This window comes from Corvus moneduloides, chromosome 2, assembly GCF_009650955.1.
Source record: "Corvus moneduloides isolate bCorMon1 chromosome 2, bCorMon1.pri, whole genome shotgun sequence".
Lineage (NCBI taxonomy): Eukaryota > Metazoa > Chordata > Aves > Passeriformes > Corvidae > Corvus > Corvus moneduloides.
In genome coordinates, this window is record NC_045477.1 from 36356920 (window position 1) to 36383229 (window position 26310).

General features: G+C 38.8%; 1 protein-coding gene across 2 annotated transcripts; it reads right to left on the bottom strand.

The window, feature by feature from the left end:
* Nucleotides 1–1134: 1134 nt before the first annotated feature.
* Nucleotides 1135–24652, bottom strand: RAB38 (RAB38, member RAS oncogene family). 2 transcript variants are annotated; one of them, XM_032099121.1, is made up of 3 exons: nt 24196–24637; nt 16220–16500; nt 1135–5549 (listed from the first exon to the last, which is right to left on the bottom strand). In XM_032099121.1, exons 1-3 carry the CDS (start codon nt 24398–24400, stop codon nt 5397–5399), a joined length of 639 nt encoding a protein of 212 aa, XP_031955012.1. In that variant the 5' UTR covers nt 24401–24637; the 3' UTR covers nt 1135–5396. The 2 variants fall into 2 exon arrangements, with proteins under 2 accessions (XP_031955012.1, XP_031955013.1); XM_032099122.1 differs by lacking the exon at nt 1135–5549 and adding an exon at nt 6407–7802 and having other exon boundaries at nt 24196–24652.
* Between the last annotated feature and the right edge of the window lie 1658 nt (nt 24653–26310).

Genomic DNA, 26310 nt, shown 5'->3' on the forward strand with positions numbered 1-26310 from the left:
TACTCTGCGCACTATTACCAGTTGCTGTGGAATTGAGCTACTACAGCTTAACAGAAAGCTCATTTCCTGGAAGAAACCAGGCAAATACCAGACTAGAAGAACTTTCTGCTGTTGACCTGCAGAGAAGCCTACCAGGAGATTTTCATTTGCTCAGCTTCCACTCCTTGGAGTAGTGGGTTGTGGCTTTTCTTAGTTTAATACCTCATCTTTGTAAGCTATTATTGCTGCATTTGAAACATGGGACACAGAGATTCCAATCTTAATTAGGCATCTGATGCACTGCAATTGTAAAGGAGATAATTTTCAGGAAATTAATATTCCCAAATTGTGCAGTCAAATATATTTCCTTGTTGTGAGATGTGGTCAGTGTAGCTGCAAATGTGCCACCAAGTACTGGGGATTTGTTGAGGGTCTTGTAGCATCTGCAGCCATGGGGTGTGAGAGTGTCAGGTTGCACTATTAAAAATGCCAATGAAACCAGAATGCTAACGGTTTTGCTTTTGTAGCAGAAAAGCTGAAAACTGTAAAGTAAGTACTAGACCCACACTGCATGCAATCACCTCTTTTTTGGTTTTTTTTAATTAATAAAAAAATCTTATATTTCTACGGAATCATGAGAAGTCAAGTGTGTAACATTGCTGCAGGTACCAGCTTGTCCTGACAGCTGAACAAAAATGTGGTTACCATATCCTAGAAATGAAGCTGCCTGTTTTACAAATTTAGGCCATTTTTTACCCAACCAGACTTCCAAGAATTAAGCCTGCGGTTACTAATGAGCCTCCAAACTGACGATGCATCAATTTGTGAGCCAAAAATTCTGCCTGTAAAATCAAACTTTGAACTGAGGTTCTTTGAAGAGCTGGAGCCAAAAATGTTGCATCTGGAATTGGATATAAAATAGGGAGAAAAGGTGGAAAGTTTCTGTCTCAGATATGTAACTCTTTAACCAAAGTCAAACATTAACCTGGATGGTTTAAAAGAGAAGTTGTACAGAAAGTAAGCAGTTTAAATTAAATTATTAAAATAGACATATATATGTCATAAATTGGCTACATATGAGGAAAGCTGAATTAGCTTGTGGATACTTGTATATGCCTACTGTGGTTAATGAATGAATTTTACAAATTACTCATATTCCATGTTTTGTCAGAAATACCATCTTTTATTACAGTAGAACCTGCGGTCACATGCATAAATATTGGTGCAGTAAAAGATATTTTCATTGACTGTTTCCTGGCAATCGACACTAAGTTCATTTCCCACATCTGTTTACCAATTTCACTTCATCCAGCTCAACAAGCTGTTTCAAGAAGTAAAACAACACAGCTGTTTAAAGGTTCACATTCTCCTTCCCTCTCTCCCTCCTTCCCCATTTTATATAGTCAGGTAGGTTAAAACAGAAAAAAAAAATCTGAAGATGAAATATTGATGTACAACAGTTCAAGCTGAATGCATAAAGTACTGTTGGAACAGCTATTCCTGAACAGAAAAGTTAATGAAAATACGTTATCTGAAAAAAATGGTCTGTAAGAATAAAAAAGCCTGATTTTCAGTTTTCCAAATGGCTTTCTATTGAAAGCAGAACCTGGTCAAATATATTATGATCTTTCTGGAATAACAGAGCAATTATCTTTCACTCCATCCATTTTCCTATCAGTAATATGTATATGCTTCCCAAAGTATTTAGGATCACGAGGTTTTGTTTGTATGGAGCTTCAAATATGGAAAATGAAAGACATTCTGTCATTACTGGTGTTGCAAATGATGTCTGGGGGTGAAGATGTTCAACCACTGCTTTCTTTGAGTGTTTTGGGCTGATCTCTCATGTCCAGCACCTCCCTAGCTCATCAACGTGAGGTTTGAGGTGCTGGGACACCCAGAGGGGCGTATTTGGAGAACTAGAATGAAAATTAATTTTAGTTCCACTTTGCAGTACCTTTGCCCATTTGCAAGGCAACAGAGACTCATCTTTCATTACTTATTGCAAACAGAAAGGGAAAATGTTTAATTTTGAAATGGGCTTGTGATTAAGATGCCTGGTCCCTGGTGACCAGCAAAGAGGACATAGCACAGAGTGCATCAAAAAAACCTAAGGAAATCCAACCTGTTAGGGACTGACACAGTATAATTAAATTTTACATTTCCTAAAAGGGTATTGGCACAAACTGAGCTCGTTAATTCTAAATTAAAGCTTTTATTCTGGCCTGCCTAGAACAACCTCCTCTAAAAAGGCTCTGTTTGCTAGATATTCAGGTTGCATTCACACATTTATTGTGTTATAGAAGAAGACTTGACAGATTTTTATCACTTTAGTAGAAATAAAAATGAACATATGTAATTATGTAACCTCCTAAGGAGGCCTGATTCTTTGTGATACTGTTCTAATTCTCATGGTGTAAAAATGTATGACTTTAGAACTTATATAGTCCTTAGTCTAGCAATTGGCCACACTCTGTCCACCATCTACCAGAGGTGGAAAATCTGCCCAAGATGAATGACTGCAGTACAACCTGACACAACAGAAACACGGGGAACAGATTATGAGCTCATACTTCAAAGCAGGTTTGTACAATAGAGTGCATAATGAAAAATCTCTATATGTCATTTAATTGTTTTATTTATACAGGGTTGTCTTAATTAGTGTTATACCAGATCTTTAGCCCTAGCTGTCAAAGTCTTGTGGAATTTCCCATTATGCTTAGTGAGTATTGATGGAAGCCACCAAATAGAGGTGATATGAGGATAAGTAAAACACATTAGGTACTGCTATGTTTGTTGCGAGTCGAGCACAAAATAATTTTTGGATGAAACGGCAACTTCCTCTGCGTCACTTGAGACCCACAGACTTATAAGTGAAGTATGGGGTTCAACTCATGAAAAATTAGCCCTTTAGAAGCTATCTGAAATATCTTGTTTCTTGTGTTCTCCACAGTGTTGGCTCAGGATATGAATTGTTATCCTTAGTAAGTCACCCATATGACTTGACTTAAACAATGCTTTACATTTGAAACAACTGATGTGGCACTAGTTCTGAATTGCAGCTTTGTTGCTGAGATTATTAAACTAGTACCATGATGTTTTTGCAGCCACAGCTTCTGTTTGCAGACCATCTGCAGCCAATCTGATCATCCATGCAGTCACACATTGCTTTATAACCTTGACCAGCTTAACTGAGGTGGAATAATTGTAGCTAATTTTTGTAGCACAGGCAAGCCTTTGATAGATGTAGAACACGAAGACATTACAGCACCATGTATTTATGCTAGAGGGCACTCATATTTCGTTCTGAGCAGTAGCAGAGCTTGGCGTTTGGTAGGACATGTATCTCCAAAGCACGGTGCCAACAGTAACTTTCAGGGAGTGCTGTGAGGTAGGTGTGTACAGAGATCCCTGTTTGACAGGTGAGGAAACTGAGGCAGGAAGCTTAAGGAATTTGACACAGATCACAGCAGGAGTTAAAGGATCTTTAACACAGGTATTAAAAATAACAAAGCAGTCAAGACAGCTTGAAAATTATTCTCAAAAAAGCCAGCTCATTATAGATATGTATCCATACATCCATGTCTGTGCAGATTAATTCTGGATGTGAATTTTTATTTTTAAAACTAAAGATCTTGCTTTCTTATTCCAAAATTCTGTGAGGAAAATTGAAGGCTTTAGGAAGAGCACATAAAGAGCTATGTCTCTGTCCCTGGCTCTCCAGGGAAAGAAACATAGCTCTTTTCTGCAGTGCCTATACGGTAACAGAACATTTAGTGATAGAGGCACAAAGTCATAGAATCATTTAGGCTGCAAAAGAACTCTGAGTCCAAACATAAACCTTACATTGCCAAGTAGGATGAATTTTACAGGCACATGAACCTCACAGGTCTGACATTACAAGGTCAGCTTGAGGAATTTTTTTTCCTATGCAGCAGATATTTACTAGACTGAGAATTTCACTCCTTCATTTCCAACTAAGTGTTCAGTGAAGTATTGCAGTGACATCTGCAAATATAAGGCATCATGAGATTCTGTCTCCTCCCTTCCATGCTGCTACACCTCTCTAAGAAGAGGAACCCATCTCTGAAGACGGTTCCTGCAACTGAGAGTTCACACCTTAAGAAGGAAAAGTCTGAGTAAGAACAGAAAATGCAAGTGAATTTTCTATGGCAGGAGAGAGGCAAAATTTGTCTTGAAGGGGCTTGCAGCCAGATGTCAAGACTTCTTGTCTAGACACACTTCTCTGAATGACCCCACCAACCTGCAGTTTTTGTGAGCTGTTGAAAATCAACCATTTCATTTCCACAGTACGGTTCAGTAAATTCTTCACACCTTCCAGAAGAGTCTCTTAAGACAGTTTCATTTTGCTTGCTCCCTGTGATCGTTCATGTACATTTTAGAAGAATGTTTTCAGAAAGCAAATACCCTGCTATTCAACACAGATGGATTCCTGAAAAGTTCTGCTTGTATGTTACAGTGTGGATGGTGAATTTTCCCATGAGCATAAACATAATGAAGGGATGCATGTAAGGACTTACAGAATACGCACAGTTTAAACACACACGCATATCTGTGGCATGAGGGAGGAGAGGAAAGGAAAGAATCAATGTGGGCTTTCCAGAGGATATGCTGGCTCTATAGAATAGATAACATTTCTGAAAACCCTGAGATGCTTCACCTGTGAGACTGTACCCCTGACTGCCTGTTTTGTCACCCCTCACCCTTGACTTGTTCCCTTTTGCTTCATCTAAGATAATGCTATCAACCGCGAGAATGTAACTCCTCAGAAAAAGGGAGCCAATACTTCATCAGTCTTGGAAGTTCAGATCTTCTGGAGAGCTGAATGATGTGAAATGTTCCTTCATATTCAGTCCTGTCACTACATCCAGGAGACTGAACTTGCAATGGGGTGATTTAACTGTGTGCATTCTTGGTGTCTCCTTCTGAACAGCTAAATTTTCATTGTCATCATCATCTTCCTCATATGACACAAGATCATTCAAGTTTGAGGGGTGACAAAGAGCAATGATGTTTGCCTGGTCAAGGTACTGAGAAAGCATCCTGGAAATCAATGAACAAGTAGGGTGCTGCTGCAGTCACATCACAAATAGGAGTTTTCAGAAACAACATGGCAAAGAAATAGGTTTTGATATCACTGGCGCTACCCAAATAGGAAAACACAGCCATCACCATGAGTCTTATTTGACCAGTAGCCAAAGAGAGTTTTGAATAGTTGCTATCAATGAACAGCTCATAATAAATTTTAGCTGAAGAAAAAAAAAAAGGAAAAGTTTAAATATATTTTTGAGAAAATGGCAATCTGCTTAGGGACAATGTGGGCAGGCTGGATTCGTTGAATAAAGTATAAATTGTGAATCATAGTTGTTCGGCTCTTGTAATAGTCTGGAAGTCTCTTAGGATTTAAAGCAAGCTGAACAACTGCCAATCTTGGAGGAATTCAAGTGTGGTTTTATAATATCTGGTTCAATAGACTGAACTGGTTCACTCTCACTAGCAATTATGTGTTTCACTAAGCATCTGGAAGCTTCATTGATGTTTATATTTTCCTGCAAGTGAAAGAAAAAGAGAGGTTGATTAGTCAATATTAATTAAACCACGCTGCATATTTCCTGTGCCTAATTAAACTCTTCTCTCAGCAACATCAAAAGTTTACTTACCTTAATAAACAGTTTTCAAAAATTGACTGTGTTGAATAATGCTTACTGGAGTTTTGAAGTTAGTTAAGTCTTATATAAATTATGATTCATAGCTCTTTTAAAATGTACACAGAGCTGACTTTAAATTTTTTACCTCAATCTCTTGGTGATTTGATTGCTTCGATAAACTAAAAAAAAACTAACTCTGCAGAGGTGTTGAAGACCAATGCCTGAGGTAAAGCTCCAAAACCTATATTTCACTGCTTGAATAATAGTTACTCATTTCCAAATAGTTAATTACCTACCAGCAATTACATACATTCATAGCACTTATTTTTTAAAGCCTTTTCTACAGTTTCAAGAAGATTTCTCTATGCAATGCTCACAATGAAACCTGTGATGCTTAAAGAAGGTGTCAAGACCAAAAAAGTAAAACACAAATATACACTCTCAAAATCTGTAAGTACCTTACATAAAATGTTTAAAAGGAATTAAATAATCAAATGTAGCATTTTGGCTGTCAGCCTACTAACAATCTAGATCAAACCAGAACCAAACTGTGATGAACCAGATTCATTGAATAAATGATACAATCTCAAATTACTCAAAAACAGTAAAAAAAGTTCTGTATGGTTTGGAGTCCTCCCTTATTTCTTGTTGAGGGACTTATCTTCAATGCACTGTTTCAGAAGAGGTATATCACCACTGGTTTCATTTGCAGGACAGAAATCCTCACTCTAGGGGTTAAAAATGAAAGCTAAAGCACCTTTTTTCCTACATGTGCCTTACATCAACTGCACATTTAACTTGCAGCAACCCTTGCTCTGTTCTTAGAATAAATAAAGCTGAGACAGCCTGATCAACAGCCTGAGACACAGCTCAACACAGCATAGAAAATAAGCAGTAGTACTGAGTAAAGATTTTTTTTTTAATGACAGCCACCAGTATGTTTGGAATGAAAAGTCAGGCTTTCTGGCATAAAAAACACTCTTCTAGTCTAATTATTGGCAGGAGATAGAAAATTCACTGTAGCTTCAATCTGCTAGAAAATTGTATCACACAGCCACATACAACCATATGGAAATGCATACCAGTATATATGTACACATTTGTGTATATGCACACGCTACTCTTGCTCAATAAATATAATGTTTTATTAGCAACCTAAGATAACCCAGGTTTTCAAGCTGAATCACCAAATTATAGAGTAGTTTTGGTTGGAAGGGATATCTAAATGCCATCTAGTCCCAGTTCTTGAGCATGTCCAGGTCCCTCTGGGTGGCAATCTGGAGCCTGCTGTACTGAGGCCATAAACTAGATATAAAAGAAAGAAATGTGTGTGTCTCAGTACAGAAGGCACATTTATAGGAAAATCAAAAACTAAAGGAATGGATTCTGTTAGGCTGACTTCATCCAATCCCCTTTAAATAAATGGCAAAACTCCACGAATTCCATTGTCCATCCCTTTGCCCCACAGTAAAGGGCTGAAATCCGTGGATCTAGCTGAAAATGTTAATTAGTGCAAGATTTCACAGGTTTCTTCAATGACATACATGAACTTAAATATTTTGTAGAATATCAGTAGGCTGCAAACCTCCAAATGTTTAGAAAAGTAATCTACATAGTAACCCCTAGAAAGTAACATGGAACTCGGAATCATCTCTGTACTGAGATTCTGTTGTATCACGCGCCTCTCAGACAAGATATGAAAATTCCTCAAGCATGCACTGAAAATCTTTTTCAGACCACTGTGAAATTTTATTAGAAAGAAAAAACAGACAATGAAAAATATCTCTCAGTACTGCTTAGAAAACTGATGCCAAAACAGGATTGTTAAATGCACAAAACCAGAAATGTAAAAACCTTTTGCATTGTGTTTGTCTTTGCTAATGGACTGGTGAGCATTTAATTTACCCATGTGCTGCTTCTGTCGTGAAACGGCAGCATGTGCTTATTCAAGAATGTCTTAGGGACTATCTAAGATTGTGCCCAAATTGATTAATGTTCAGATGTATTAACAAAACCCCTCTTTGTCAGAGGCTACCATTTTACAGGATTGGGAAAGGCGGAAGGAACCAAGCCCACAAAAGCATGAAATGGGTAAAGGTGGACATCCCTCATGCCTGATGGTGATAGACGGAAGTCCACGTGCCAGACATGAGCCTAAAAATTCAGAAGAAAAAAAAAGATTCAGCCAGTGCTCAAACAACAACAAAAAAAAAAAAAAAGAGAGAGAGGGAAGGAATAAAAAGTAAAAACTCCTGTCCTGAGTGTAGAGAGGCATTTCCTCATCCTGAACATTTATAAGAACCATTTAAGCTGTGTGGATGACAGTTTCAGCTGGGGTACAAGGGTAGGAAGAGGAAGTGTGACCCCGGCAGACAGCACAGCTGGTTTTTACCTTGTGTCCAGCTCCAGTCTGCTCCCGTGGTTCAGATGACAGCTGGCACAGGGTATGGATGAGAAGTGACATGCTAAGTCACCTGCTGCAAGAAGCCTGTGGTCAGGCCAAAAAAGCAACTCCTGCTGTCCCAGATCCCTGCCTTGACCACTTCCTTTCTGATGCTACTATTGCCTTTTGTTACAACCTTAATCCTGTGGTGTCCTAGATCTGCAGATCAGACATTGCTGTATTCTGGTCTGACTAATGAAATATTTATTTCTCCACCTCTCCTCCTATAGTGTGTTTTGCAAAAGAAAAATCTGTATTCTGCTATGCAGTGAAGCAGCTGCAGACAGTAGAAGGTGATCTGTTATCCAAACATAGACATCCAGAGGCCTGGTGATTTTAGAGCACATGAGATGTTCAAAGGCAATTAAGGGGAGGAAAGAGAAAAGAAAGTGAAAATCCACTCAAATACAAAGAAACCAACAATCAGAGTGTAAGATTGGACAGAGAGGAATAAACACAGACACCCTACTAATGGTATTGAGACATGGAAACAGCCTAAATTATACCTAAAAATAACATTAGTTATGTTTCAAAAAAGCAAGAAAATATAGGTGAGACAGTGGAGTGAAACAATGTCTTTCAATGGGTCTCTTAAAATGCCATAACTGTCATCTCCCATGTGGCTTTGTCCTACAAAAGAACACCACAGGAATTGTGATGATTGCTGAAGTTCAGGCTTATTTTTATTTTTATTTTTTCTCCTCCTCTCCTCTCCTCTCCTCTCCTCTCCTCTCCTCTCCTCTCCTCTCCTCTCCTCTCCTCTCCTCTCCTCTCCTCTCCTCTCCTCTCCTCTCCTCTCCTCTCCTCTCCTCTCCTCTCCTCTCCTCTCCTCTCCTCTCCTCTCCTCTCCTCTCCTCTCCTCTCCTCTCCTCTCCTCTCCTCTCCTCTCCTCTCCTCTCCTCTCCTCTCCTCTCCTCTCCTCTCCTCTCCTCTCCTCTCCTCTCCTCTCCTCTCCTCTCCTCTCCTCTCCTCTCCTCTCCTCTCCTCTCCTCTCCTCTCCTCTCCTCTCCTCTCCTCTCCTCTCCTCTCCTCTCCTCTCCTCTCCTCTCCCCTCTCCTCTCCTCTCCTCTCCTCTCCTCTCCTCTCCTCTCCTCTCCTCTCCTCTCCTCTCCTCTCCTCTCCTCTCCTCTCCTCTCCTCTCCTCTCCTCTCCTCTCCTCTCCTCTCCTCTCCTCTCCTCTCCTCTCCTCTCCTCTCCTCTCCTCTCCTCTCCTCTCCTCTCCTCTCCTCTCCTCTCCTCTCCTCTCCTCTCCTCTCCTCTCCTCTCCTCTCCTCTCCTCTCCTCTCCTCCTCTCTCCTCCTCTCTCCTCTCCTCTTTTTATTTGCTTTTGGTTTTGCTTTTGTTTATAATAACCTCCTTCCACGTTCTGAGCAAATTTTTTGAGTCATACTGAGGGACCTCCTCTGCCTCCTTGGTGGAGCTATTTCTGTACAGCAATACATCCAGGTGTTATCTGGCTCTTGACACGGTACTAGACGTCCCTGTAGTGCTTGCTATCCAGCCTCCTCTGAGGCCACTTTTACCTTCAGAGCTCTCCAAACACAGGGGACACTGTCTTCCTATATTGCTTTTAAGGCTGGTATTCAGCACTGCACCTTTGGTGTGTTTATCTGGACAGCAGCTTTCTGTGATAGGGAAGTGCTGCTATGACCATTTGTCAAACAGAGAAAAAGCAGAGCCACAAACAGAGGAAACTGCATGAAGCCTGGTCCAGCACATGGTGGCTAGTTGGAAAGTGGGAGATGGCATAGGATGAAGTCTTTGCATGATAAGGTAGGAATGCAACACTTTCCCTTCTCAAGAAAAGCTCTCTCCCAAGAGAGAGCTTTTACTGCAAGACCAAAAAGGACGGATTTTACCCATATCATGATGTCTTTGTGACTTTCAGTCCTCTGCTCCTGATTCAGCATGCCAGCCTTTATAAAACCCTTTCCTAGGCATCTTGCCTTGCCCTGTTCCCTGAGGTGCTTAGCACATTTCTGTGTGCCTCAGTGAGTCCCAGCATCTGAGACACTATCCCAGTCAGTGCAAGAGCTGAGTTGTGAATCCATCCCTAAGTGACTTTCCCTGCATCACCCTCCCAAAATCTGCCAGAGCAAGGACCTAAACCCTGCTTCTGTGATGATGCCTGACTACTTGTGCCAATCTTTCTCCTGGCCTCATCAAGAAAGAATGCAAAAGTGAAAATCAGAACATGCTACTCTTTATTCTATTACCAAACAAAACAAGGCAATGAAAATAACTCTGAGTAATCTCTGAAAGCCAGAAAGGAACACTGGAGGACGTAAATGAAATTAGCATTTGCTTTGTAGATCGATCTTATTCAAATATGTTCTTTTGAAGGGTGGTTTTATGGAAAGGATAGCAACTGAGGGCAGGGAAAGAGAGCTGCATTATTTAAAACTTTTGAACTGATTGCTATTGGAAATAATGCCTCGTAATCAACAATCAACTAAAGGGAAAATAAATACATTATTGAATGTGACTCAAAGCAGTACACAAGCTCAGCAACCTTTTTTGCATTCTGGATTACCTTCCCCCTTATCTGCCATCTTTACTGCAGATGCAGAACATTAACATTTAGGACATTCCATTTTAATATATGAAATAAGTCCCAACAGATTAGACTGACACTTAGCTCTTTGTAGAAGAACAAAAGCCCTTGCTAGTTTTAAGGGCCTGTCTCACTTTCAGAAGAATGAAATTTTTGTTTCTTTACCATGCATATATCTTAGATTTGTCTATGTGGTTGTTTTCTTATATAAAGCTTTTCCATTTTTACATTGATAGTTTCTTCCTCTTACTGAATCTGACTCTTCTGAGTCTTACCTTGAAAACCAGGGTGAAGAACAGTGTGTATGCAGGCGCAGTGCACCTGGGGAACTCTAGATCAGCGCTGCCGAGAGACATGACCTTAGACTACTACTGCAGTTGAAGGAAATTTACTTCCCATAAGTAAACATTTAAAAATTGTGAAATATTCAGGTATTAGATAGGAGCCTAGTGAGAAGCTCATAGCTTCCACATTTTATTTCCATAATGCACTAAAATCCAGGAGCAAGGAAATGACTTTAAGGATGCTTTAACCTGCGCTCCCCTGGAGCTAACAGTGTGAGGGAGTGGCTCCACATGCTCCCTCAGCAGAACTCCCTTGGAAACTGCTGGGAGCAGAGCCTTATTAAGATGGTGTGCAGTACTCTGTGGTGGTGTTTTTACAAAAACACAACCATACAAGTTAAAAGCCATCTGGATGCAGGAACATGAAATTCATGGATGTGAACCGCTGTGACTGCAACTCTGAGAACAAGATAATTTCTCTGATTGAATTCTTACAGCTGGATGAATATCCTGCAACAAAATTATTTCACTAAATGACCTTCCAATCGCAACAATTTTGTGAATCTCTGAATTTCCGGTTTTGGGACAGCAGTAAATAACATATTTCATGAAAGTGATCCAGAGAGCTACAGGATAGCTCTAACACCCATAGGACAATCTGAATCAGCTCCTTTTCATATCAGGAAACAAACTCTGCAGAGAATATTGCACAGAGTGATTGTACATCTGAAAAGAAATCTCCTGCCTTAAGCGTCAGCTTTATTTCTTGCTTTATGGCAGAATCTGAAATATTTTCTAAGACTGTACAGTGAGATTGGTTAGACTTTTTTACAGTGAATTAAAAAGACAATTTAGGGACCCACACATCCCTAACTGGGTCTTGTAGTCTCAAATGGATTGTTTGGATTTAAGTTTCCAGATCAGCAGATCAGAGTGTCAGCCTAATTCAAATACCTGTCCAAATCTTGTTTTTCTTTATGGAAATCAGAACTGCTTATTGTGTTCCTCTGTAAGTCTACTGCATAGCTTGCTTTTTTCTTCTTTCATAATAATTGTCCAGTCAGAAGAACTAAAGAATCTGTGATTTAAACAAGGGCTAGTAGATCCTGGATTATTCACAGAATTCATTGGTAAGATAGGAAGAATTAATGTTCTTGCTTTTAAAAGAAAGGCTGGAATAGAGGAGAGAATGACTTTCTGAAGGTAACACAGCAGATCAATGGCAAAGAGGACTTTTGATTGCTAGTCCAGCATTTGGGCCCTACAGAGGGCCAGAATTAGATGATTTTTAAGGTCCCTTCCAACCCAACTCATTCTGAATCTATGGTGACACACCATGGACTGCCTGTCAAAAAAAAGCTGAATAAATGACATCTTATTATCCACATTTCTTAGAGGCAGAAAGATTCTATAACATTCTCCTGGTCCAAATAGGATGTTTCCAAATAGCCCAGAGACTCAGACTGCTCATCAGTCTCCAGACCATGATGGTCAGGAGACAAGGATCTGTGTGCTTGACTTAGTTTTGCAAGGCCCTGAAAAGCACAGCTACCAGCCTTTCTGGGCAATTTGGAAAAACATGACTGTCTTTTCATCTAACTCTCTATTGCTGACAGCAGAATTACAGCAGGGAAAAGAGGAACTCAGGCATAATCACAACACAGCCATGTCCAGTTGTAAGGCATTTCAAGTTATTTCTGAATTAGGTACTTTCAAGCACATTTAGTTTAGCCTGACTTGTCTGTTTTATTGCACAAGTTCCATTTTCATTATAAAGTGATAACAAGCTTGAAATTGCTCCTTTTCTAATCCAAGTCAAAAGCTCACCTCTTTGAATTGGAATGGTGGTGAAAACAGTTTAAAGGCTTGGAAATGTGAGTGGAGCTCTCAGCTGCTCCGGCCATGTGCTGGATGACTAAATGTGTGACAGGAAGAAGAAGTTTCCTTCCTTTAAAAGAAAGAATCTTTCACAATAGTTTTGGTCATAAAATTTATTAAAGAATTTACTATTAAGGGTTATTTTGTGACTATCTGGGGATGTGCCCCTCAGATTGCAATAAATATGAGCAAAGTAAATATGCAGATATAAAAGAGACCAGGCTCACCACCGGATATATGGCAATAGTGTAACTTGTGACTATACTGTGAGGTGGTGGTGCCCAATAAGGCCCTTCTTACATGGAAAACTATGGATAGTTTTCCATGTACTATAACTATTCCAAAACAAAATATTCTATCTTTGTAGGGAGCAGAAGACTGAAACAGGCTGAGTATTTCCTTCAGATTAATGTAAGAATCAAAACTAATACATGAGAATGCATTAGGTGGCTCAAATGTCTTCTGTTGGAGCTGTTACTTACAGAAAATAGCACCAGGGAATAATACAGTGATTTTTTTGGGTGTAATCTTCTGGTGCTACAGACAAAAGCTTAAAACCCTTGACAGCTTAAAATATGGTAGGTACATATACAGCATGCTACTTTCTACAAGGCAACCAGAACAAAAAGATGTTATTTTTCTAAGTAATCATCTTTGTTTTTCAAAAATGCATAAATCATAGCCAGTTTGCTCTCAAGGCTTTAACATTTCCAAGCACATCTCCAGAAAACCTCCGGAGATCTAATTATTCCAGGGCACCACAAAAACAGAGTTATTACTTATATGAACTGCTAAAACTGCTGGCTGCAATATGATGACTCCTTTGTCCGTGTTACTCTGCTTCAGAAGAGTTTCTATTCTCTGTAGCGAACAGAGTTAGGTATTAATTTTTCCCAGAACCAAGTTCAATTACTTATGATGCCCTAGGCTGAAAGAATACCAGGTATGTATAATATCCATTATTCTAAAATAGTAGTAATAATAAATTTTATTTAGAAAAGGAAGTGTAGAGTTTAGTTTAAAACTTAGACCAAGTGGGGAAATTATTCTGATCTAATTTAGTTCAAATGTTGTGATTCTACCATCTTTACTGGAATGACTCTTTGCATAATTTTAAAGTCAGAAGCCTTCAATTCTGGGTGGAAATCAGGTGTATGGATTGCAGAAGAACAGATCCTAACCTCTGGTGTATAGCAGCAGAGAATGGTCTGAGAACAGTTGTGTGCCCTCAACTCTCACCACTCCCTTCACAGTGGCTTTTGAAAGCAAGTCTTGTCATAGCTGGATTTTTTTTCTGTTCCTACATGATTGCATTGGCAATCTGGGGACTTCTAGAGTTTCAGAGTTAAATAAAATAAGAAGAGTCTCGATATTTCTCATGTTCAAAGTAACAGAAAATCTTAATTCTATGTGGCTTAGAAAAAGTTGGAAAGATTTCCTCTTTTGTGACTTTAAAAAAATTTATGTCCTTTATATGACTTTTATACTTCCATAATTCTGCCCCAGACATCAACATCATGAAACCTCTCTGTGATCTTTAAAATTGTTTGCATATTCATTTTCTGTCATGACCTGCACAGGCAGGTGCAGGCACAAGAAATGTGGTCGCCCTTTTTGAGTGGTGAACATGTTCTGGGGATTGATGTATGGAATTCATGGTACAGATTCCATTCTCATAGTATAATATAGTTTATCCTAAAGAGGAACACTGGATTCTCTTGGCCTCACCCAACACAAATCGGCAGATGAACCACAGACCTGAATACAAACCAGGTGCTGCACATGAAGGAATAGGAAGTACCCTGTTGTGGAGCAACATAATTTACACACTGACCTAGACCAAAATTTCTCCCTATAAGTGGCATCTTGAAGAAACAGCGATTAGATTTCAGACCAATTCAGTAGGAAAGCAAAGACATTCACTACAAAGACACAGAATCATAGAATCATAGAATCGTAGAATGGTTTGGGTTGGAAGGGACATCTTCAAGTCATCTTGTCTAACCCACCTGCCAGGGCAGGGACATTTTCAGCTAGATCAGGTTGCTCAGAGACAAATCCAATCTAGACTTGAATGTTTCCAGGGATGGAGCATCCACCACTTCTGGGCAACTTGTTCCAGAGTTTCACCACCCTTGTCAGAAAAAATTATTCCTTATCTCTATTCTAAATCTACCTTCTTTTAGTTTAAAACCATTACCCCTTGTCCTATCACAACAGGCCCTGATAACAGGTTTTTCCCCATCTTTCTTATAAGCCCCTTTTAAGTACTGAAGAGCTGCAATCTCAGCTAAGAGTTCATGCAATGCTTGAGGCAGTCTGGGAAATGCTGCTATTCTCCTGCTGTTACTTCTGCTGATTACAAGTGAAACATCTTTTAAATACTAATGCTTAAAGAAGGTGTCAAGACCAAAAAAGCAAAACACAAATATACACTCTCAAAATCTGTAAGTACCTTACATAAAATGTTTAAAAGGAATTAAACAATCAAATGTAGCATTTTGGCTGTCAGCCTACTAACAATCTAGATCAAACCAGAACCAAACTGTTAACATTTCAAACATCCAAAAGTTCCCCAGAGTGTCAATGATGACATCAGCTTTCATAAAAAGAGGATACAATCAACACAATATCCACTGAATTGTTGTGTTCAAATCAATATTCCACATGCCAGCAATACAAATCCCTTATGCACTGAAATTAACTAAAACATCTCAAACTGATATACAGTACCAATGTACCTTTGGCCTTTATAATCTGAAAGTCTGCCTGCCTGTTCTGATTTTAATCTCAATTTTCCATGCACTCAGGAAATCTGTACCAAGGAAAAGAATTGAACCTTAAAGCAGCTCATTCAGCACTTTTGACCACTGATATTTCCTTCTTCCCTAGATATGTGATTTTCTTGAAGAGGCTTTTGAGAATGAGAGCTTATAACAGTAAGCATTGTATAAGCACTACAATAGACTGACTTAATTTCTGGAATCAAAGGCAATGAAGCTATTGTCTCAAATCAGCATTTCTTGGGCAAGGTGGTTATATAAATATTTAGAGATAATATTCAATGTTAAGAATGATAAAAAACATCCTCATGTCATTCACAAGAGGTAGCTTTTATGCCTTGCCTAGGGTCATCTTCCTCCCCAGGCTCTTACGCAGTAACCTGTGGACCAGGTCCATACTTTACTGCTGGCTTACCATATTAGAGCAGCTGCATTTCAGAATGTCACACATAACTTGTTTTGCAATAAAAGACCAAAAAGAAATAGAAATGTATACTATATACTTACAAATTCACTTTTAATTCCACCAAGGGAGGAGCTTTTCAAGGTGAACATTTAGACCAAATGAACTATTTTAGGAACTGATTTCTCTGTCCTTAGAAACATTTGAAAAGAAATGGAAACTTTACCTTGGCTGATGTTTCAAACCAGCCCACGAACCCGTTCTCTTTGCAGAACTGATCCATCTTGATGCCGTTGTTCATAAGAACATCTATTCCCTGGTCGCATTTGTTTGCTAATAGGACTGTTGGCACAGGTTTGCCATTGGGAAGAACCAACTTAGAGTCCAAATCCTCTTTCCATTTTGTCACTGCTTCAAATGTTGCAGGTCTTGTAATGTCAAAGACAATAAACGCTCCCATAGCCTCTCTGTAATACACCCTGGTCATGTTTCCAAATCTTTCCTGTCCTGTGAAATGAAGAAAGTAGGAGGGGAAAAAAATACCACCTTGTAAAAATCAGTATTTCCAGTCGAGGTCAATATTTCACAGAGCAGGTTTTATAAGATTACAATACCAAAGGCAGAACTTCATTTTGTAAGTCCCTGGGAAACTACTCGTTGCCTAAATAATTATAAGTACCATGCTAGACTGATTTGTATGAAAATGCAGGAGAGTATTGCATGAAAAAGGAATTTTCAAGCAAACACTCAAGGAAATTTAATGAAGTTCATTATAAGTGAATAGTAAGTGTAATATGTGAATAATAAGTGAATGACCTTATTAGGCTGCCAGATTTCTCAGTCTGTGGACAGTACTGATGGTCTTTTGGTACATTATAGGACTTTCAACAAGAGTCACAAAAAAATCTGGGTACCAGATTGGAAGCTCTTTGGTACTCTGGTATTTTGTCTAAAGCATCTGACACAACCAAACTGCTCACTCATGAAGAGGATCCTTCATATTCTCGTGCAAGTGATAACCAGCAGTACATAATATAGCTCTGGAGCCATACCAGGCATCAGAGCAATTGCTTTAAATATAAAAATTAAATTTAAAATAAAATTTACTTTTACTGGCAAACTAAAACACAGAGGTGAGGAAGGTGAATTTAAAGCCTACAAACATGGAAAGTGCTCTAAGAAATAGCACAGCAGTAGCAATATGAAGAGTTGCATTACTCCAGTGAAAAAATCTGGGAAGAGGGTTTCATACTAGATCTGTTCAGAAGGTTTATGGGTTTTTTTGTTGAATTCAAAGTGTTTTCTGGGAAAGTACAGATTTTTTTGTGAGTTAACAGTACATTATTATATTCAAACATGGACATTTATAAATATCTATCATTTTATTGATTAACAGTATGACCAAATTAACACATGGCATCAGGATGGGGTATGTTGATCAGCTGTGGATTTGCTAATATATCTGCTGTTTTCATGGGAACCCTGAAAAAAAAAACTACACAGAACTTTTCTTGAAAATAAAAAATAGAATTTCCACTAATGTCTACTGCTGAGCTGTGATCCAAAGAAGAATTATAAACTCCTGAAACATTTCAAAACAACAGCAGCCTTTAAGCAAGACAACTCCTGTACGTGTTTCCATAGCTGGGAAAAAGTGCTATGAAAATAGAAACATTCAATGCAAACCTGTTTCTAGCCTTAGTTTCTCAATGTGAGTAGTTTTGAGTAGGTTAGGAAGACAAGAAGATTGGCAGTCTGCCTGAGACCCCAGGAAGGTTACCTGTGGAGGATTTATCTGATGGAAATTGTGCTGTCAAATGTAAGGAAGGGCTGAGAAGGGAAAAGTGTCGATTGCTGGGCTTCTAGACTTTCATTTCATGCACTTTCATTTAATGGAAATAGCACTGAACCCACATATGGGGTCAACACCATCAGTTTGTGATGTTTATCTTTGGTTTTAAGCACTGTGGCAGCAAGGAGAAAGTCATTCACATGATACAGAAACCAAAGAAGAAGCCTGTCTTCTCCAAATTACTGTCAAATTTTTTTTACCTTAGAGAAACACTGTGTCCTATTGATAAAGCAAGATAGCTTATTTCTGGGAAAGAAGAGATCATATTAAAAATTTCTTAGGTCTATATTTTATTCAAATGTCTTATGATTCCTATCAGTGGGCTAATCAGATGAATGGCTAAGTCATGTGCTATTCAATAATCTCCTTGTTGAGAAATTCTTTTTTCATCTGCAAGAAGGTGCCTTCAAACAAAAGCCAAGGTCTGATTAGAGACACAGCAGTGAGGTAAGCAGCAACATATACAAACCTTTTTCAATGGATATTGTATTTCAGTGGTACTTTATGCTTCTCATACAAAATTCTTGAGATGTAGATATATTTACACTGTAGGTGATACAAGAGCAGCACAACTCAGGCCTCACACATATTTATTGGGACACAGATCACTAAGACATGTGGGCCATGGTGTCACAGAACATCAACTAAATTATTCATTTGCAACATGAAATCATTCACCATGAAGGAAGTTACTAGAGGAATAAAAGGCTCCTATGTTGTGATCTTCTGCCTTGTAGTGGCCCACAAATTTCTGAAAAATTGCGTGACACTGATTCTTCCTCTTGTTCCAGCTGCTTTTTCAGATACATAGGATTTTCACTGCACAGAAAAGCCAACATGTTTGTAAAAGCAGCATTTTGCAGGTAGACAGTGGTAACCAATTTCCATCATAGACCACTTCAAAGAAAGAGAAAGAATGGAGCTGCTGTCCAGATGAACTGTCTAAAAAGTGGTCTTTTTCTCCATCAGTTATAATTAATGTATGAATCTACTTGACAGAAACACATTCGGCAATTTTGAATGGAAAAAGAGGTGCTTTATAAAGCAGAGTTTTAGTTATATGACATCTGCATAATGACTTTTATTTGATTTACATTGCGGAAAAAGTGCTCTTTAGTATTTGCATTGAACTTGGAGAGCTAAGTAATATGTCTAAGGGTGCAGAAGGACTCTTTTTTCCACAGATTCTTGCTTATGTGAACAAAATCCTATATTAATAGATGACGTTCCTAAAACTTTTTCATTTAGCAGAATTACTTGTAAAAATAGTCATTGTTTGATGTATTAAAGATGTCAAAATATGGCCTTAGGTTTTCAGCAACACAATGGTTTAGGCAGAAAGTAGGCTAGAAGATAGATCAACCATTCAGTGGTATCTCAGGCAGCCTTGAATATTAGAATCTGCTTTACTGTAAAGAGTGACAGGGGAAGATTGGTTTTGCTTTTCACTGGAAGGGTCAGAAACTTGTGGAATATGTGATCTGGCCCATTGTACTTTACTGCACCCCTTGCAAGGCCGCTGGCACTTGGCATCAAACCCCACAAATCCAATGGCCTTTGCCCACTGAGATGGTGGTTTATGTTGGTATTATCAACCCTAAATTAGATTACAAAGGTACCTAAGGTTAGGGGCCCTTTGTAGTTGGGGACTGAGAAGAAATGTATAATTGTTAATTCAGATGAATCCTACTCTACTTGGAAGTGAACCCAGTGAGACCAAAGTGACAAAGCAACAAGATTTCTGTTAAAGGGAAGGACTCCCTGTCTGAAGGGCAGCTGCCTGCACACTTATCCTAATTTCAGTGGCACCTCTGCAGCAGGGAAAGCTATCAGCTCATGGGCTTAAAGCAATCAACAGCTGAAATTTCATATTTTATAAAAATTTACCCCACATAAATTTGTACAAAAACCTACAATTTTCATTAACCACTCTCATCTCTGACAAAGGTATAAAAAATAATAATAAAATGCTATAACTCAGATAATTTCCACCATCTTGACCACAGCATCTGAAATATGGCACAAAAATTGAAATTAAAAATTGATTAAAACTGCCCAATGCTGAGTTTTATGATGTGTTCTACTTCTTGCCGCTGTCCTAAGAGAAAAATGCTTTTGAGAACCACCTTGCTTTACAGACAGCCTTTAGACAACAGTGAGAAGCTGGAAATTGTGGAGAAGATTTAAACATTTTTTACTTTTCACTTCAAAACAGCTTTCAGAATATTCACACTTGAATTCAAATAATTGTCTTTATGGACTGAAGCTTAAGCAAGCCTTGAGCTGATGTTCACCACCCTAGAATGCAGAAAAGCAGGCTGTCAGCAGGATCTGGCCCATGGATCCCACCACCAATCTATACTGAAATAAAACCATCACAGCAAGAGACTTATTTATGTTTGCAGAACAGTAATTTCAAGGTAACTTAGCCTAGAAATCACCATGACTATCTTATTTATGCATATGTGCTGCAATGCTTAGCAGCCGCTGAAAGCCTAAAATGCTGATGATGTGCTGTGCCTGGCATTACTGAACAGGTTTCCGCTTACTCCCTCTGCAGCATAACAATCCTAAAAACTTTACAACTGCAGAGACATTCGTCTGTATCTGTGGGAAGACTGCAGCTTCTGAAGGTGAAAGTGACAGGGAAAGGTAATGGAACTGTTCTTTCCCCAAAGCATCCGTCCAACTCTTCATGAAATGAGAACCAGCCTTTTAAACACAAACCAACGTCTTTTTGGTAGCAGTGAATAATGCAGCCCACTCAGAAGGAGTGATAAGGAGGATGCTGAGATGGCTGTGGAAAAGGATCAGGGAGCAGGCTCTGATGTGCCCGCTCTTGTCTCTCTGATGCACTCAAAACTTCTTCCTGCAGTAAATCTGCAGCTAAAGCTGGTCTTCAGAGAAATCTCTGGGCTGTGTGGGCACAAAACACAGACAGTAGCACAGAGAGCAGCCTTGCAGAGAAGGGAATAGCAAATACACCCAGATCTGCTGTCTACAACAGCTGTTTTCTTCAGAAGTGGTGTGCTGGCCTGCATCTGCAGAGCCAACCCCATCCACAGTAACCTTGTGCAAAGTATGATTAAGAGTTTCTTTTAAAGCTTTCCTTCTAACAAATTGTTAATGAATTTAAAGGATATGCACACAAAGGCAGTAGAAAAGATAAAGAAAAGATAAAGAAAAGATAAAGGCAAATTGACTGAGGAGCAAGATATAGTGTTTTATGACACAGCAGTAGAGGTGATGGCACACTTTAGCAGGAACACCAGAACTGATAATTTGTGACATGAGGTGAAATGAAATTGAATCGTTGTGAAGAAATTAAAGACAAGGAAAATTTTATCATGTATATCTCCTCCCACACACAACACTAAACACTCAGTCACCTCAAACTTAAGCACTTCACTGAGTCAGACATAAGTTCGTAGATTTTAATGACAGCATGTTGTTACAAACACCATAACATCATATAGCATGAAGGTTAATCCTACTATTCCTGCCTAACACCCACAGTTTCAGGAATATATTATGTGTTAAAAACCCTGTCTTAATGTAACAATGTGTGATGCAGAGCCTACATTATCCCTGAATTAATTTTTGTAGTGCTTAGTTATCCTTGTTTTTTGGCATTTCTTTCTCATCTAAATAAATGCAGTTTCAGCATTTAGCTATTAGATCTAATTTTAGGTTTGTTTACCAAATTAAAAAATACAGAAAAATATGCTGCAGAAATATTAACTACATTTAATTAGATGGCACCAGATGAACCAAATTTACTTTTTCTTCTTATGTATGGAAAGGGTAAACAAGGCTAAACTACTTGGTTCTACCACAGCTGGAATATGTCGCTCCTCCAATGAAGTCACCATGTACATAAATCCTACTAATAATGTAGATAAGCTTGACACTGGTTTTATTCACAACATTTTTGAGAAAATTATTTCTAGATTGTTAAACAACTTACTACCCACTGATCCACAGTGTGAAAAGCAAGGAAGAGTACACATATGCTTGGTACTGGGTTCTCTGCCTGTATAATGAAGAGGGGAAAGGATATAAGAGCTAAAATGATACCTGATATCTATATATACATACATATATCAATATGTATTCATATATAATTACTGATATGAGATATTATTGATGCATTTGCAGAATTTGCTTCAATTCAAGGTGTCCTGCATGCTAAGCCAACATCCTGTAGCTTGGTGAGAGACTGAAACTTTATTTCCTTGCCGCCAAAGATAAACCTGACCTAATAACAGAGATTCCACTGAAAGAGAGGATGTTCTTAGACCAGAGATTTTATTTTCCTCCCTCTTCTCATTGCTCACTTATGTTTTGCAGATGATGATACATGACCAGCCACAGCCAGGAGAAACCAATTCCATTCTCTCCCAAATTCCAATCAGTATTACTTCTTTTTCATTTTTAAACCACTTTTTCTCTCACCAGCCAGATGCCTTATTTGTGATAACTTCTATGTCTGCACCATGATCGTCTGAATTCAGTGTGTTGCTTACAGAATTTCCTTTCTATGTACAGCCAGCAACAGCTGAAGCTCCTTAAGCAGAAGTCATTAAAGCTAAGACAGCAACTCTTTTTATTACTGACCACTGTCTTGACCTTCACAATGATGGTTTGAATTGGGCAGTTCATATGAAATTTAGTACAGTACTGTAATTCCCTCTGTCATATTTGGTAACTCAGAAAGCCTGCTAGTCATTCAGTACTACAACTAGGTGTAATTGCTTCTGCAGCCTGACTGAAAGCTACATCATATGATCTGCCAGCACATGATTAGTAGTGTAATAAATCTCTGACACAAGGCATGCAAAATACATTCTTTAAGTCCCTGATACATTCAAAATTTACTATTAAATGCTTTTTTCTCATACAGAAAAGTTTTTCTGGCAGTGCATGTATTTGTTGTTATAATCAGTCACCGGGGAACAATAAAACTAATGTTTGCCCCACTGTTCCAACTTTTAATAAAGAAATACATGTATGAGCATATATGTATTTAACACCATAAAACTACAAGACTGTATTAGTGTGTGAAAAAGCGGAGTTTATACGTTTTGCATAAAGCAGCGTTGTTGCATAAGTTTTAGTACCTCAGTGCCAAATTCAGAGCTCAGACATGAGACAGCTCAGCGCAGAAGAAAGGCACTCCCTCCGCCGATAAGAATGTCAAGAATTTTTTCATTTCACCAGTTTTACCCAGTGCTGTTCCAGACTCGATCACTGAGCCCACAGCTCAGGCCACAGGCTGGCACAGTTGCCTAACAGCTGATATGATGTTCACCTTTACCCCCTACTTAATGAAAGTAATTCCTTAATTTAACTGAGTTTTTAAATGCCCTTCTTTATGCTGTAATCTACTGGGTTACACAGTTCTATTTGGATTCCTGCATTCACTAAATGAAAAAACATTACTTACGGCATGTGATATATGCCATCAAGATAAACTTATTTTGTGGACTGAAACAAAAATGATTAATTTTCAGTAAGGGGGTGGCAAAAAAATGTCGTGTGTTTAATTTGAAGCCAAATCGAAATTGTCTGAAGCACTGACAGCAACAATATCAAATTCTGTGGGTTTTAATGATGTAAGCATGTGGGGATATCTGGACTTCTTTACTCTTTTCCTCCTTGCACAGGGTAAATCATCTTTTGTTTCGCTTGATGTTGGAAAAAGGATATTTAAACATGAGTAATTATATTTTTAGCAACCAAAATAATTGCCAAATAGAAACATTTCTCTTTTCAAAACACATTAAAAGTTGCTTTCATTGGAGTGAAGGAGGGAAGGTAGGAGAGAGAGGAAGGACAGGAAGAAGGAACATAATTCAATAAACTAACTCAGACATACATTTTCTTTATTTTTTTAAACTATAAAAGTAATTTTAATCGTCTTACTGAATGCCTCATCTATTCTACCAAATTAAAAAGATATAACAGGACATTCTTGTTACTCTTCCTCCTGTCATAGAGATCTGTTAGTCCAAGGAGGTAAAACTGAATATTGTCAGCTGCAGGGAAACAACTGGGGCATTTGGAGAGAGGTGGCTGGATCTCTGAATGTGTCCAAGGGCTTGGGAGAAAAATCAGATAGCAAAGGTTCTACTCTGACTCTCTGACTTCCCAAGTTTGGGAGCCTGCTGGTTTTAGGGAAACTCCAAAATGTCAATCTGCCCTTAAAGTTTTCTCTCCTCTATCTGCTCTCCCTCACTGCATAGGCACTGGCAGTTCTCAGCTTTTAGATCAGTACAAATGAATTGGGGTCTACATTTTGTATTTTCTTTCGATAGATAATGGGGCAAGGGCTTCTCCTCTGTACTCACCCGCAATATCCCAGAGCTGCAGCCGTACCACAGTCTCAGCATCCCAGTTCAGCACCTTCAAAGCAAAGTCCACCCCGATGGTGGCCCGGTAGTGGGGGGAGAAGTTCTGGTGGACATAACGCTTGATGATGCTGGTTTTGCCCACTCCCAGGTCCCCGATCACCAGCAGCTTGTAGAGATGCTCCTTCTGGTTGTGCTTCTGCATCTTTCCTGTGGCTGCGGCTGCTCCCTGCAAACTGATTGCATACTCTGCCCGAGGAATCCTGCCAGCCTGAGGGGAAGAGAGGGAGTGAGGGACTGGGGAGGGAAGGAAGGAGAGCAAGGTAGGTGGAGGCTCTCTCCCTTCGTACGGAAGCAGGATCACCAGGTCCAGCAGGCAGCCCTGCTGGGAGATGAAGTAAGGACTGGGGGAAGGAAGTCTCCCAGAAAATTTTGTGCGTATGTATGTAAAGGTCAGCACGAGGTGTGCCTGGGATTAGTCTGGCTGCTAAAGACTTTGCAGGAAAATTCATGCAACAGTCCTGTTCTCTGTTTGGTTGCCTGCTGAAAGGACAGTGTTTCTGTTGTGCACTAGTTTCACACACAGTTTTTGAATCAGCGCCTTGGTGATAATTTCTCACCCTACGCTTGTTTCCAGATGTCTTTAACATGCCAGTGACTGCAAAAAAGTCAGAAAATTCCCTTCAGAGGTTTCATGCCTCCACTAAAGTGCAAAAATTAAACCAGTGTGACTTTAGCTTTGGATGTAATATGGTTCTAATCCATGTAAGTCAGTGTGAATGCAGTTAAATCACTAGAAGCGGCGGCAAAAGCAATATACAGCATCTTTTCTTGTGTCCATACTAGGAGAGCTGTACAAATTTAATTATAGCATACATATTTTAAAATTTCATTACCATAATTGTGATTGTCTCTCTATACCTATAAGCGTGCTCCCATCTGAATGCAGCACACAGTTCATGCTTTTTTTTCATACAACTGCACTCTAAAATGCAAAAAATCCAGGTTTATCTCATGTCTCCGATAATCAGAAGTTATGAAAGTGCAACAGCATTAGAGCATATGAATGCCAGTGTCTGTTTTCCAAAGCAAGTGATATCAAACTTGCAAACAACTAAACCCATTTGAGTAAATCATTCCACTGACGGGATTGTCCCTATATTTTGAATGAAGAACATACTGAATTTTACCTAGGCAGCTTAGCTGGAGACCTCTACCCATTACCTAGAGGTGTTCGATTCTTTTAACAGCTTTGATAGCAAACCCACAGAATTTTAATAGTGTGCAACTTATCAGTGAATAATTTTTATATTAATTGATGTTCTTGATAAAATGAAAACATATTTTTTATTTATTGTAATGTTATTTGATGGAGTTCTTACCCAAGTGTGGACTGAAATGGCATTAGAATTTTGTCATCTATCCAAAAAGCTGGATTTTAGTAGACAAAGAATTCAGAACATTCACATTATGCAATCTTTTATAATCACTCTTTAAACTCAAACTTTAAAGTTTATGTGTACGTGTACATATGTATACAAACACACAAAGTGGAAACAGGTAATTCGAGATGAAAAATGTCTTACTTTCCTTGAACCTTTTTTTAATGAGAGGGTTATTTTTTTTTAAATAAGATAAATTGTCTTTTCAAAAACAAGCCTTTATTTGTGTCCTGTTTAGAGAGAAAATTTTAAAGGGCTCAGCCTCGTTAGGTATGGACATCATAAAAGACTACAACTTGACAGGCAAACCAGTTTGATTAGTTAGCATCTTTGCATGATTCGAGCTTATTATTGTTATTACTGCTTGTGTGTGGTATGTGAATTCTTGCCTTTACAGCACCATTGTTTCCTGAGACAATCCAACATTCAAGCATTTCTAAACACTCACCATTCCCACACACATCTTCACCACGTTGAAGATTTCCCATTTCGGAGCTTGAAGAACAGGCTGAGAGGATTTAGCAATTTTGGAAATAATGGAATTGCAGTTTTGGATAAGGTTTAAATTACATCTGATCTTTTACTCCTCTTTGATGATGGCCATTGCTCAGAGAACAGTGTGTGGAAGGTCCCTGAAAGCAGGTATTTGGTAACTGGAGGTCTTAGGCTATTA